The sequence below is a fragment of the Tachysurus vachellii genome, chromosome 1 (assembly GCF_030014155.1).
Source record: "Tachysurus vachellii isolate PV-2020 chromosome 1, HZAU_Pvac_v1, whole genome shotgun sequence".
Lineage (NCBI taxonomy): Eukaryota > Metazoa > Chordata > Actinopteri > Siluriformes > Bagridae > Tachysurus > Tachysurus vachellii.
The window spans coordinates 4,107,635-4,121,796 of record NC_083460.1 but is presented as its reverse complement, the minus strand read 5'-3'; the positions used below and the strand labels follow the sequence as shown (position 1 = coordinate 4,121,796).

General features: G+C 41.7%; 1 protein-coding gene across 1 annotated transcript in view; it reads right to left on the bottom strand.

The window, feature by feature from the left end:
* lrrc24 (leucine rich repeat containing 24) overlaps positions 1 to 14,162 on the bottom strand; it is a 28,598-nt gene that overhangs the window by 2,744 nt on the left and 11,692 nt on the right. The window contains exons 2-4 of the mRNA XM_060868727.1: positions 2,846 to 3,027; positions 915 to 1,193; positions 454 to 622 (exon numbers count right to left, since the gene is read on the bottom strand). Coding sequence (XP_060724710.1) covers positions 454 to 622; positions 915 to 1,193; positions 2,846 to 3,010 — 613 coding nt within the window. The 5' untranslated portion in view covers positions 3,011 to 3,027. The remainder of the gene's footprint in view (positions 1 to 453; positions 623 to 914; positions 1,194 to 2,845; positions 3,028 to 14,162) is intronic.

The following is a 14,162-nucleotide window of genomic DNA, read 5'->3' as shown; positions in this document are numbered from 1 at the left end:
CCAGGATCATTCATTCATTCATTCATTCATTTTCTTATCCGAACTACCTCGGGTCACGGGGGAGCCTGTGCCTATCTCAGGCGTCATCGGGCATCAAGGCAGGATACACCCTGGACGGAGTGCCAACCCATCGCAGGGCACACACACACTCTCATTCACTCACACACTACGGACAATTTTCCAGAGATGCCAATCAACCTACCATGCATGTCTTTGGACCAGGGGAGGAAACCGGAGTACCCGGAGGAAACCCCCGAGACACGGGGAGAACATGCAAACTCCACACACACAAGGCGGAGGCGGGAATCGAACCCCCAACCCTGGAGGTGTGAGGCAAATGTGCTAACCACTAAGCCACCGTGCCCCCCTAACCAGGATCAACCATATTTAATTATGGTTTCATCAGCTTGAATCTTCTTCTTTTTAAGTCTGTGCACATGTCTATGAAGATACCTGTGATGCGTAGCACCTGCAAGCTGATGAGAGGTTTGAGAGTGACTGCACTTAGGGTGCGCAGGTTATTCTTGCTGAGGTCCAGCAGAGCCAGAGAAGACAGGCCCATAAGAGCCTGCTCATCTAACACCTCCATCGAGTTCTCCTGCAGGTGCAGCTCCTGCAGACGCTGAGTGGGGAGAAAAAAGATCTCATTTTCCTCTGCATCATCTTCAGTGTGATCATTCTTGTTACCTTCGACATCCTCATGTTTATCACTGTCATCATCATAACCACTACTTTCATTTAAATCTATGGTGTTCACAGTTCCTGCGTCCATTTTGTGCAGTGCGTACAGCCTGTATCTGCATATTTACGCTGTCGTATTTATGACACTCTAATTGACAGGGAAATTATTCTGCACAGTGTTATATAATCCAAACTGGACTCAAATATCCAGGAATAGAAGCCACAACACACACCTGCAGTCCACGGAAAGTGTAATCCTCCAGCCGGTTGACGTGGTTCTTTGCCAGGTAGAGGATGCGCAGGTGCTCAAGACCACGAAAGGCATCGGCAGAGATCACATGGAGACGGTTGCCATTGAGCGCAAGCTCTAGCAGTTGGCCCAGACTCACGAAGGCACTGGATTCCAGAGCTGAGATGCTGTTATTCTGCAGGTACAGATAGTGCAGGTGACCCAAGCCAGACAAGTCCTCTGCCCGAATCTGACCAATTGCATTATCCTGCAGGAATATAGTCTGTAAAGAGTTCAAAATAAAAGCTCAACAACATCCAACAATCTTTTTGGTTCTATCGGAGATAAACATTGCTCTGTAGAACGATTAGGACTTTTGATGAAAAATGAAATGGTAAAAAAACATAAACACAGCGGTACTGTGTTACTTGTGCTTAGAATACCAGAGAAATCTGATTTTTTTTTCCCACCACCTACACGGGCCAGTAGTCGAATTTGTTACTCCAATATTTCCTGAGGTGTTAATGAGTGTGTGAAGGTGGGTGGTGCCATGCAATGGACGGGCCTCTTATGGACGCATTATGTATTCCTGCTTAACATCCCATAGGATTCCTGGGACAGGCTCCAGATCCACCGTGACCCTGGCCAGGATAAAATGCTTACTGAAGATCTAAAAATGAATGCATATTTTTGCCAAGGTTGCCAATAATTCTGGCAGACAATAAATCAGTGGACTTGTTAGGAAGTCCTCCGGTTCTTACAGGCCACAGAGGTAAAACATATAAAAACCTATAAGACATTTATATTTATCTGAAAGTGTTTGTTTAGTGAGTGACACTTCAATTACATAATAAAAGTATTTGCTAGAAGGTAGCTTATCGTTATGTTACTTCCTTTTTTTGTGAGAACTGGATCAATGGGAAGCTCTAGGCCCTGAATCGACTCTTCCGTAAACGCTCTCCCCAGAGTCTCCACAGTACACATACCTGCAAACAACTCAATTGGTAGAGACGGCATTTGCATTAGAAAGTTTTTTATGTGAAAACTAGTGAGCTTGTATAGGCTTTTCGTCTTGTCTTTAGTGATTTATCAACACCGCATCAATTGCATAATTCATTACTTTACTTGATCGCTCATGCTCGCGCTCTTTCTCTCTCGTATTGTTTCTTCACAGATTAATGCAGGCGGAGCAACATGGGCTCATTTGTATGGCACGGGGTTCCTCAGGTTATTTGCATCATCCATGTAAAGAAGCTTATGAAAATGGAAAGGCTGCTGTGGCGTCATGGTTGCAGCACAGGTTAATGTATAGAGACAGGGAATCTAGGCGCTACTTTAGAGGAGGAGGATTATATCTGTGCGCTTGGGTGAAACGGACGAGATATTTCTTTTTTTATGTTATATAAAATGAGTTTGGTCGAGTATTTTAATTAGCATTTAAAACAAACCTAAAACAGAGGAACACAGAAGCTCCTGCATTATAGTCTGATTATCAAATGGCACAAAATCTAACTGATTAGACTGATTCATACCCAATATTTGTGCATTTCTAATTTTAATTTCGACTCGGCTTCTCTGTTCTGCCTAAAGGATGCGGAATACTCTGCTTTAATTTAGTCTTCAATCCTTCTTAGTGCTTTGTGCTTTCATTTTATTTTTCTCGCATATATTGTTCTGCCTTTTATTAGATTTTTTTTTTTTTGCTATGCAATTTATGAGTCCGGCGTTTTATTGTATCTTGTGATTTTGATGCATGTAATCCAGTTTATTTTTCTTTGACGCTTATTGCTGAAGTTTGATCAACATCTGTTGTATCATAGATAAATTTGTCGCGAAATCTAATAGTCGCTGACGGTTCCTCTACGACTGTCTAAATGAAACATAATAGGAAATAATATTGTTATACATGAAACGATGCTGTTTTCAAACACCGACCTGTGTTCCATGAGCAATGCCTCGCGGTATCTCTTTGAGTCCGATGGATCCACACTCCACTGTCAGGCTGTAGCACCGGCAGCCAGAGGGACATCCGGTGCAGGGCACAGGTAATAGTACCAGAACCACCAGCAGAGGTGAAAGACAATGGAAGAGGAAAGCCATCTCAGAACAGACAGCGCCTAGAGAAGAAAAGAAGACACAGGTGCAGAAAGAGAGGTGAATAACTTTGAGAAAAGGAAATGGATTAGAAAAAGGTGACTGATGGAATAGGAATAGAGTGAGATGGAAAGGGGAGCACTGAAAGATGAGGATAAGTATAAGTCCTTCGGGGCATGCTGTTATTGGAAAATGATTAACAGCAGGGTGGGGTGATGCAGCCTGGTGCAAAGTTGATTATTTTCCAATATCAGCTGTTCCTGAAGTGTTTTATTCCTCATATACCTCAGCAATTTGTCAACATGAAACCTTTCTGTTAACGCTACTGCTAAAAGCACTAGTTCCCTCACCTTCCCTCTTTTGAAGTTAATGATAAAAAAAAAAAAAGAAAAAAAAGAAGAAAATGCAGCTAAAATGTTACTAAGAAATTTAACTCCTCTGTCCTAAAGACGTTCCAGTCGTAGAAACTTCTGAATACAAAGTACTGAATGGGAATGGAGTCTCCTTTTATAAATGTTAAGTAATTGATAATCTCCTTATATTAAACATCACCATATCAAAGATTATATATATATATATATATATATATATATATATATATATATATACACACACACTCACCAGCCACTTTATTAGGTAAACCTGTCCAACTGCATGTTAATGCAAATCTCTATTCAGCCAATCACATGGCAGCAACTCAATGCATTTAGGCATGTAGACATGGTCAAGACGATCTGCTGCAGTTCAAACCGAGCGTCAGAATGAGAAAGAAAGGTGATTTAAGTGACTTTGAACGTGGCATGGTTGTTGGTGCCAGACGGGCTGGTCTGAGTATTTCAGAAACTGATGATCTACTGGGATTTTCATGCACAACCATCTCTAGGGTTTACAGAGAATGGTCCGAAAAAGAGAAAATATCCAGTGAGGGCAGTTCTGTGGGCGCAAATGCCTTGTTGATGCCAGAGGTCAGAGGAGAATGGCCAGACTGGTTCGAGCTGATAGAAAGGCAACAGGAACTCAAATAACCACTCGTTACATCCGAGGTATGCAGAAGAGCATCTCTGAACTCATAACACGTCGAACCTTGAGGCGGATGGGCTACAGCAGCAGAAGACCACACCGGTACTAGTAAGGTGTACCTAATAAAGTGGCCGGTGAGTGTATATTATATATAATATGTAAAGCAATATCTTTTTTTTTTTTTTGACATTTATTTATTTTTAGCCTTAAATGGTTATATATAATAGTTAACCTGGCATATACATAACACCCTGTGAAGCAGCTGTTACTATAGTAACAATAAAGCATCCGCATGACCGCATTCCTATAAACGTGATTTGAATAACAGCTGGATTTGAATTACTGTCAGAAAATTAATGCACAGCTTCTGAACATGTTTTTATAGAATTCAATACCGCTGTGGAATAAGCAAAGAATAAAGATTGTGCACCCCTTAGGAACCTAATCAGATATCTAATGCTTGAGCAAGTGTATGTGAAATGGAATAGCGTGGCAGCGAATGTGAAAAGAGGCCATGTGATATTAAGTGACAGAAAACTTCAAGCAAGACGAAGCAGCCTGAGACGGATTGAAACCGCTCTTGCTTTACAAACTGTTCTTGCTCTTGAAACAGCCTGTACTGAGGATCCTTTCTCACTGTTTCTGTTTTGGGCTTCAGTTAATTAAAGATGGATGCAAAAAGGGTACGTATGTAGTCTTGAAGTCTCTCCATCTCTCTCTCTCGGTCTCTTACATTTTCTCAGATAAAAAGATGAGGTGTAGTGTGTCTTGTCACGCTGCTCTTCCCCAGGGATGCTTTCTCGCTGCAATCAGAATCTACCACCTATGAGTCTTTTATATCACTCTGTCTTTCTTCCCTTTGATGAAGACACGTATAAGAAACACACAGTCATAAATTACAGCCTCTGGCACTGTTTTTTAAAACAAGCATGGATGTAAATCTAAGAATACTCAGCAGAGATCAAAATCACGTACTATGATGAACCCAGATGGAGGACGAGCTCCACAGCATGCTGATCAGATTGTCTGAGTCAGTAACAGAATTTCAAAAAGATTAGGTTGTAACATTATTAACCATCGTTTAGTCATTTATGTGTCATCGCAAAGTCGTAGCCAATACGCCGTGCCAAAGTGCTGCCAAAATATCCATTACCTCAAAATATTTGTGGTTGTGGAGCATGAAAATGTTTCATCTTCTGTAAAACGAGTCCGTGCGGATCCTCACAATAAACAAAGCAGCGAGCCATGAAGACGGCTTTAATATTTTATGCCTAAAAAATATCAAGCCTTAACAGGAAACAAGTGGATAATGTTACATCATAGTTTAGGGTTTGATCCATGGTATAAAACTGGTGTGAAAGTTTACTCTATTGCTATTAAAATGTAAATTCAATACTGAACACGTTCGTTTAAACAAAAGCACAGGAGGAGAACATGGAGAGAGCGAGGCTGAGATAATAAAGAGAACACGTCGACTAACAAAAGAAGAAGGACTAATTGGGCTCAAAAATAAAACACTAAAAAAAAACAACAACAACAACAACAAGAAAACCTCCCTTACTGCCTCATTAACAAAACAGGAAAAAGAATTAATTCCAAAAAAACCGCATGCGGTCCTCGCAGTTGTTGGCTTTAAACCAACAACATTTTTTAATCTGTTTACAACAAAAATCCTAGAATGACATTTACAATCTTCAAATGTATGCAGCACCTCGAGAAACAGACAAAATTCTAATAGCAGGAAAATGCTAATCCCGAAGCCGTCTCCTCTCACGATGCTTCGCCATACTCGTCCTCAGCGTCTTCCCCACCAAACCTGACATATACTGTATATCATTAACATGCACTTGGAGGCACAACCAATGAGAAGAGATCTAGAAAAGAGTCTGGAAAATGTCAGGTGCAATGTGCATACTGGTGAAAGGCATTACGGTGCCTCGCTACGAGAGATCTCTGAGGCTTGAACAGGTAAAGATAGAAGTCTTTGAGTAGATCTAATTTTATAACAAAGCACCGCTGTGACATGGGGCTGGAGAGCAGGTGGACGGGCCGTGCGACTCTAGTTTTAGAACTTGTGAGTGATAATGGCACAAAAAGAATCAGTGATATATCACCGTCTGACTTTTTGAAAAAATTCCTCATTGAAATTGAGAAACTGCTTTGCAAGTCTGAGGTCGGGGGTCGATTCCTACCTCCAGCTTACATGCTGCGAGTTTAAATGTTCTCCTCGTTTTTTGTTGATTTCCTCCGGGTTCTTTGGTTTCCTCCTCCAATTAAAAGACATGCATTGTAGGCTGATCTCTAAATTGTAATCTGCAGTGTGTGTGAGTGCATTTGTTTGTGTGATGAGTTGGCACCACGTCCATGGTGACTTGTGCCCCGAGTACCCTGGGATATGCTCCAGGCTCCCTGAGACCATGTGTAGAATAAATGCTAATGAAGATGAATAGATGACAAGTCATGTGACATACGGCTAAGTAAGGTGACCCGTACTCAGAATTTGTTCTTTGCATTTAACCCATCCAAAGTGCACACACAGCAGTGAACACACACAGCAGTGAACACACACACGGTGCAATGGGCAGCCATTTACGCTGCGGCACCCGGGGAGACTCGAACCCACAACCTTAGGGTTAGGAGTCAGACTCTCTAACCATTAGGCCATGACTTCCCCCATAGAATAGATATTTGAGTTCTTAAAATACAGAAGCCAAACTATATAATTAGTAGAAAAACTCAATTCCTAAGTCGCAACACATACGAGGAGACGGCAAAAGAATCTGTATCACACTTTAATTCTGATTCAGGAGACAGAGCCAGTGCTAGGAACAGGGCTACACGCAACATCAATTTTAAAAGAATACAAAAAATGAGAAATTTGTGTCTCGGGCAATTCAACAAGTCTTCCATCCTGACATAGAGAATCAGGGAAGACTTTTTTTACCAGTCAAATAATATCACGGCTTTTGAGTTTTTTTTTATCAAGTCCTTGAACTCAAGCCGGGGGGCACGGTGGCTTAGTGGTTAGCACGTTTGCCTCACACCTCCAGGGTTGGGGGTTCGATTCCCGCCTCCGCCTTGTGTGTGTGGAGTTTGCATGTTCTCCCCGTGCGTCAGGGGTTTCCTCCGGGTACTCCGGTTTCCTCCCCCGGTCCAAAGACATGCATGGTAGGTTGATTGGCATCTCTGGAAAATTGTCCGTAGTGTGTGAGTGTGTGAGTGAATGAGAGTGTGTGTGTGTGCCCTGCGATGGGTTGGCACTCCGATGATTTGGCACACTGAGAGAGTGAGAGAGTGAAGTCAAGCCGGTGAGTTTTCCTCCCAATTCAGCATACCAAAAAATTCTTTTCCTTTTTTCGACCCAATGTTCATAATAAACTGCCAGCTTAAATTTGGAGAAGTTAGTCATTAATGTGGCACTGAGAATTGATGGTGTAGAAGGTCTCTGCATGTGTACACACCCACACAAGAATAAATCCGTGTTAATGACATTAACCGGCATGATAGAACACAGCCACGTTACATTCATCGCGGCTGTGAGAGCGCTGAGTCAACCATGAGTCATTAAAATCCATCAGAAAACGTTTATATTTTCTATAGAGTGTAAAAATTTAAATGTTCTCATGTCTTTCTTCCACTGATGTCTTTTTTGCTCAGAAAAAAGGATATTTGGAATTGCATGTTTTTTTTATTGGATCACATATTGTATGTTTGTTCCTCAAGGTCAAGCCATTTAAAACCACCTCGATCCAAAAAAACGCAGAGACGCAGGAAAGAGACGCAGCGCTGGAAGGAATAATGCGTGAGAGGTTATATGTGAATCCTGTCCAATCGAACTCCTTCTCGATCCAGATCTGTCTCTCACAGATGGACTTGCTCTGTTAAATGCCAAGCACTTGCCTTTTAATGTTTTTTAATATGGATTTATAGCGAGATTCATCCTCACTCTCCTCTTCTTTTTTTTTAGCTGAACATAAAACCAAAATATTAAAGAGGAACATCAGAAATACATTAAAATGCATCAAACTCTGGAGCTGCATAACATCTAACCAATTCCTCTAACAAGACAAGAAAGCAGTGAACTGACCAAAATGAGCATAAGAACACAAAGTGTGATAAAGAGTTCTCACTCACTCATTTTCTACCGCTTATCCAAACTACCTCGGGTCACGGGGAGCCTGTGCCTATCTCAGGCGTCATCGAGCATCAAGGCAGGATACACCCTGGACGGAGTGCCAACCCATCGCAGGGCACACACACACACTCTCATTCACTCACACACTCACACACTACGGACAATTTTCCAGAGATGCCAATCAACCTACCATGCATGTCTTTGGACCGGGGGAGGAAACCGGAGTACCCGGAGGAAACCCCTGAGGCACAGGGAGAACATGCAAACTCCACACACACAAGGCGGAGACGGGAATTGAACCACCAACCCTGGAGGTGTGAGACAAACGTGCTAACCACTAAGCCACCGTGCCCCCTGACAAAGAGTTTCAAGCTGAAAATTCTTCTCCACAGACCTCCATTATCTTGTCTTAGCACCTTAATTGCCAGTCATTAAAAGTCAATCGTAGATGAAACAGTAGGAACGATTTCAAACCAAACTCTTAACAAAACCTTGGATCAGCGGTGACTAGCATGAGAGAAGGGCAAAATAACTCCCCCAGTATAATTATAAATACATCGACATCATTATTTTTAAGAAGAAAAAAAAAACACCGAATGCTATAAAGAAACTCCTTCTAGATTTGAGCCGATATTTTTCAGCCTGCTTTGCTCATAACATCCCATCAGCAGGGATTAAGAAAGCGCACGTGAAATACCGTCATGGGTGTAATGAACATGAACAAAGTGGACCATTCATTCTTTTTTTTTTCCCTCTCTAAAATGCCTTTTGAAGGAGAAAATAAAAGTAGAGAGCAAGCACATGAAAGGATCCATACTAGAATCCTGAATTTAGAGGGGTTTTTTTTCTGTTTGGTAGGTTTGGTACTTTAAAGGAGCAAGAGAAGAAGAAATCATAAATGCAGAGCTGTCTATGTGACTCTGAGTGTGTGTTTAAGTTTTAAATACAAATTGATATAAAAGTTGATATAAAAATAGAGCCAATGAGCAATAAGGTAAAAAAAAAAGACACAGATAAGCAATCTGATTGGCTCCTGATTGGCCCCCGTTCCATCAATCGTCGACGAGAAGAGCAACAGGAGAATTTTTCACAACAATCACAGATGCAATTCCACCCCCAAACAATTGGCGGCACTCATTCATTAATTTTCTACCGCTTATCCGAACTACCTCGGGTCACGGGGAGCCTGTGCCTATCTCAGGCGTCATCGGGCATCAAGGCAGGATACACCCTGGACGGAGTGCCAACCCATCACAGGGCACACACACACTCTCATTCACTCACACACTACAGACAATTTTCCAGAGATGCCAATCAACCTACCATGCATGTCTTTGGACCGGGGGAGGAAACCGGAGTACCCGGAGGAAACCCCCGCGGCACGGGGAGAACATGCAAACTCCACACACACAAGGTGGAGGCGGGAATCGAACCCCCAACCCTGGAGGTGTGAGGCGAACGTGCTAACCACTAAGCCAATTGGCGGCACTCGAACGTTTGAAGAAGGAATGACTGCCGAAATGTATTTGCACCGTACTGAATAAATTATTTTGTGTGCTTGAATGTACCCTGTACTTGGCCCCTGAATGTAACATGTGGCCCCTTAATGGCCTCTGTTACAGATAAATCCTAGAACCGCCACTGCAGATAAGATACAGTACAATAAAGTGAATATCGAATATATAGAGTATGTAGGGAAAATATGGAGGAAGTAAATAGATCTGAATATGGTACAGTGATGTGTATGATTTAGAATATAGATATATATAAATATATGATTTAGTTATATATATATTGATCTATAAATATATCCTTATTATGAGACCTTGCGAGACCCCTAATTTTTGCATCGTCAAGCTATTCATAGCTATTTGATTTTAGACTCCGTGTCTGATTATCGTGACGAGCCGTCAGTCGGTGGGATCCAATTAACCCGGCAAACAAAAGACCGAAAGAACAACAGGAAGCTTGTGTCATTTCCTTGCAGACAAAACCAAAAGGAAAAGGGCAAAAATCATGTCCTGAAATTCTCTCTGCTGCTTATATGTAATTCTTACAGAAAATTCTGTTTACAAATGCACTGCCAGTCCGGATGGCAGGACTGTAGTGAGACGACTCCTAATGAAACGAGAACTAGACCGGCTACAGCGCCAATACATGTAGAAGCAGGAGCACAACACTGCCACTCTCTCAGGTTATTATCCTCGTCCTCGCTTTCATCCGCACCAATTTATGACAGGCATCTCGTTAGAGGAGATCAGCTGTGCAATCTGTCAGCAGAGAGAGAGAGAGAGAGAGAGAGAGAGAGAGAGAGAGAGAGAGAGAGAGAGAAGAGAGAAACCTGGAAAAAGGTGAAAGAAATGAAAGAAGCCACAACAAACGCACACAAGTTACACTGAATACAACCACAAGCAACAACAAAAACATCCACTAAAGTAATATTAGAATCTATTCCTGCTCTGCTCAGCCCTATAGAACGGTCTCCAGAGAGCAACCCCATGGTTTCTTTCCAGCTTTTGTTAATGAAAGACGTGCAAAAAAGGCACGCCCTCCTCTCAGCTTCTTTCTTTTCATTCCTGAGGATAAACAGATGAGATGGATTTTTTGCCTCTCAAGGCCTAGCACGTACCCTGCAACCCCTTGGGAGAGTTTTGTCACTGTAATCATTCGCATACATAAATCTACTGCCTAGAAGGCTTTTCTGTCATTCCGTCTTTCCCCTTTTTTATTTTGAGGCTACGAACACAAACCCTCAGGCATTAGATTTAAAGCAAGACTGCATAGAAATCCAGGAATGCTCAGTAGAGATCAAAATCATGCTCCGTGATGAGCCCAGATGGTGTAGGAGAACAGCAGCATGCTGATCAGAATGCCGGCTCTGGGAAAGCATGTCAATGAAAGCCGAAGTCTGGAGGAATCGCAAACAGAGATTAGCGCATAACAGTGGGATGTCATCTCTACTTTAAAAAAGAGGTCACGGAAAAAGTCATGCCAAATATATCTATAATGTATAACAAAGCACCTCGGATCTGATCAAAAGCGATGTGTGGACATGTATTATCTCCGAAACCTGTGTTTCTGGAGCAACTTCGGCCGAGTAAAACTTCACATAAACAGAGCAGTGAGGCGTGAACACGCCGTTAATATTTCATGCAGCTGCCTAATTCAGCAAGTATTTAGAGGTTCGAGATTAATGTAATGTGCCCTACATAAGCCATTTTTTCTTTTCCAAGCATGAAATTGGAAAAAATGGGCCGATAAACATTGCCAGAGAAATGACAAGCTCTTTCCGCCAGCGCCAAACAGACATACTGTCCTTTGCTCAGACGCTATTCTCTTCCTGCCAGGAAGAAATAGTGAGCAAAAAATAAAAAAAATAAATAAATAAAAATGCATTTTGAATGAGTTTTGCTTCCAAGGGTTTCATTTGCTACGTGAACAGCCTCCCAAACAATGGAGGAGATAAAGCTATGTATCTGTAAACTGTAAGCTGGAGAATAAACTGTGATGGTGATGATAATGTCGTTAAACAATCATGAAAGATGCTGGTTTAAATATTTTGGTCCGTTGTGCCAGTATGTTTGTAGGGAAGAGGTTTTACAACTGAAATTGTTCCGAGTTCAATTACTCGACGATGATTTAGCAGCAGAATAGAAAGGGCACTACAAAAAATGTATATGTACTGTAAGGTGCCTGTAGATCAGGAAAATGCTCAACCACGTTAAACCAGTAAACATTCACTACTGTGTAGCTCTTATTATGACATAGACTTTTATTATGGACATGCAGAGAAGCACACACACACACACACAGAACAAGTGGCCATCTAAAGATGTATTATTGTCATGGTTATGCCAGATTACCCATCAGCCCCATGTCCATGTCTCAAACCTGTTCTGTGTAACTAATCAGCACCCCATATAACGTCCTGTGTTTTAATTGTCTTAATTATTTTAATTGTTTGTCTAGGAATTGTTGTTGTTGTTGTTGATGATGATGGTGATGATGATGGTGATGATGATGGTGGTGGTGGTGGTTGTTGTGGTGTTGTTGCCGTTGTTGGTGCCAATGTTGTTGTTGATACTGTTATTGGTGGTGGTGCTACTGTTATTGTTGTTGGTGGTGTTGTTGTTGTTTTTCTTGGTGATGGTATTGGTGCTGTTGTTGTTGGTGGTGTTGACGGTGCCAATGATGTTGTTGATACTGTTATTGGTGGTGGTGCTACTGTTATTGTTGGTGGTGTTGTTGGTGTCAATGATGTTGATACTGTTATTGGTGGTGGTGCTACTGTTATTGTTGTTGGTGGTGTTGTTGGTGCCAATGATGTTGTTGATACTGTTATTGGTGGTGGTGCTACTGTTATTGTTGGTGGTGTTGTTGGTGCCAATGATGTTGAATCTGTTATTGGTGGTGGTGCTACTGTTATTGTTGTTGGTGGTGTTGTTGGTGCCAATGATGCTGTTGATACTGTTATTGGTGGTGGTGCTACTGTTATTGTTGTTGGTGGTGTTTTTGTTGTTTTTCTTGGTGATGGTATTGGTGCTGCTGTTGGTGGTGGTGGTGCTGCTGTTGTTGTTGGTGGTGTTTTTCTTGGTGGTGGTATTGGTGCTGCTGTTATTGGTAATGGTAGTGCTGCTGTTGTTGTTGTTGTTGGTGGTGGTGGTGTTGTTGGTGGTGTTGTTGGTGGTGGTGGTGGTGTTGTTGGTGGTGTTGTTGGTGGTGGTGGTGTTGTTGTTGGTGGTGTTGTTGTTGTTGGTGGTGGTGGTGGTGCTGCTGCTGCTGATATTGTTGGTTGTTGTGGTGCTGGTGGTGGTGCTGCTGCTGATGTTGTTCCATCTAAGATCTTCTTTCTCCACAGTATCTCCAGATTGATTTTTTGCACTCAGCAGATTCAATTCAACTGACTACATTTTAGAATTGATTCAAGGGCACAACAAGGTTTTTTTATCTTCTGTCAACGTTGTCAAATATGTTAATTACTCCTCCATCTTTATGCTTCCTGTCTGTTTAGCCGTCAGCCTTTCTGTGGTCTGTCTGAGGTTTTCGTCTGGTTAAATGCTCATAGAATTTATATGAAGTATCACTGTGATGAGCGAATTACATTTTGAAAACGACTGAACAGGGTCAAGATCACAGAAGGTCTGAACTAGTTTTTTCTTCAATAACTTACTTCCTGTTTGAAGTATATTTTAAGAGTAGTTCTGCTATATGCATCAGTAACAAGCTGGACGGGACTCTAGTCGACTTTTTTGTTACAATTTTTTACATATTTTCCCCATTAGATTATATTATATACAGCTACTTGTATAATAGTAACAGTGAATACTTGTGGTATATAATACAATTCCTATGCTTGAAAGAAATAAATATTATAAAGGATATCACCTTTTATCATCATACCGCTTATCCGAACTACCTCGGGTCACGGGGAGCCTGTGCCTATCTCAGGCGTCATCGGGCATCAAGGCAGGATACACCCTGGACGGAGTGCCAACCCATCGCAGGGCACACACACACTATCACCTTTTATAATGTCTTTATTTGGTGTTGAGATTCTTAACAGTCTTACTTTAGAGATCTCTAAAGTAAGATCCTGTAGGTGTTAAAATGGCACTAAAAATAATTAGCATTAGAATTGAAATACTATTAAAAAGTGTCCTAACATCTAATGCAGTGTGCAGGGTTCAGATGTCGAATGTGTAATGAAAAGTAATATCAGTAAATCTATTTTTTTTTTCTTTAGTGAGAGGCTGCAAAATCTCGATGATATTCAGCAAGAGTAGACAAATCCTGCTGTTTTTTTTTTCCCCCCTCAAAAAATGATACAGCAACATAACACACTTGTATACAGACACAATAGAACGGCATAGAACGGGGGCATAGAAGCCTTTATTATTACCCATATATACATTACAGCACAGTGGAATTCTTTTCTTCACATACCCCAACTGAGGAGGTTGGGGTCAGAGTGCAGGGGCAGCTATGATACAGCGCCCCTGGAGC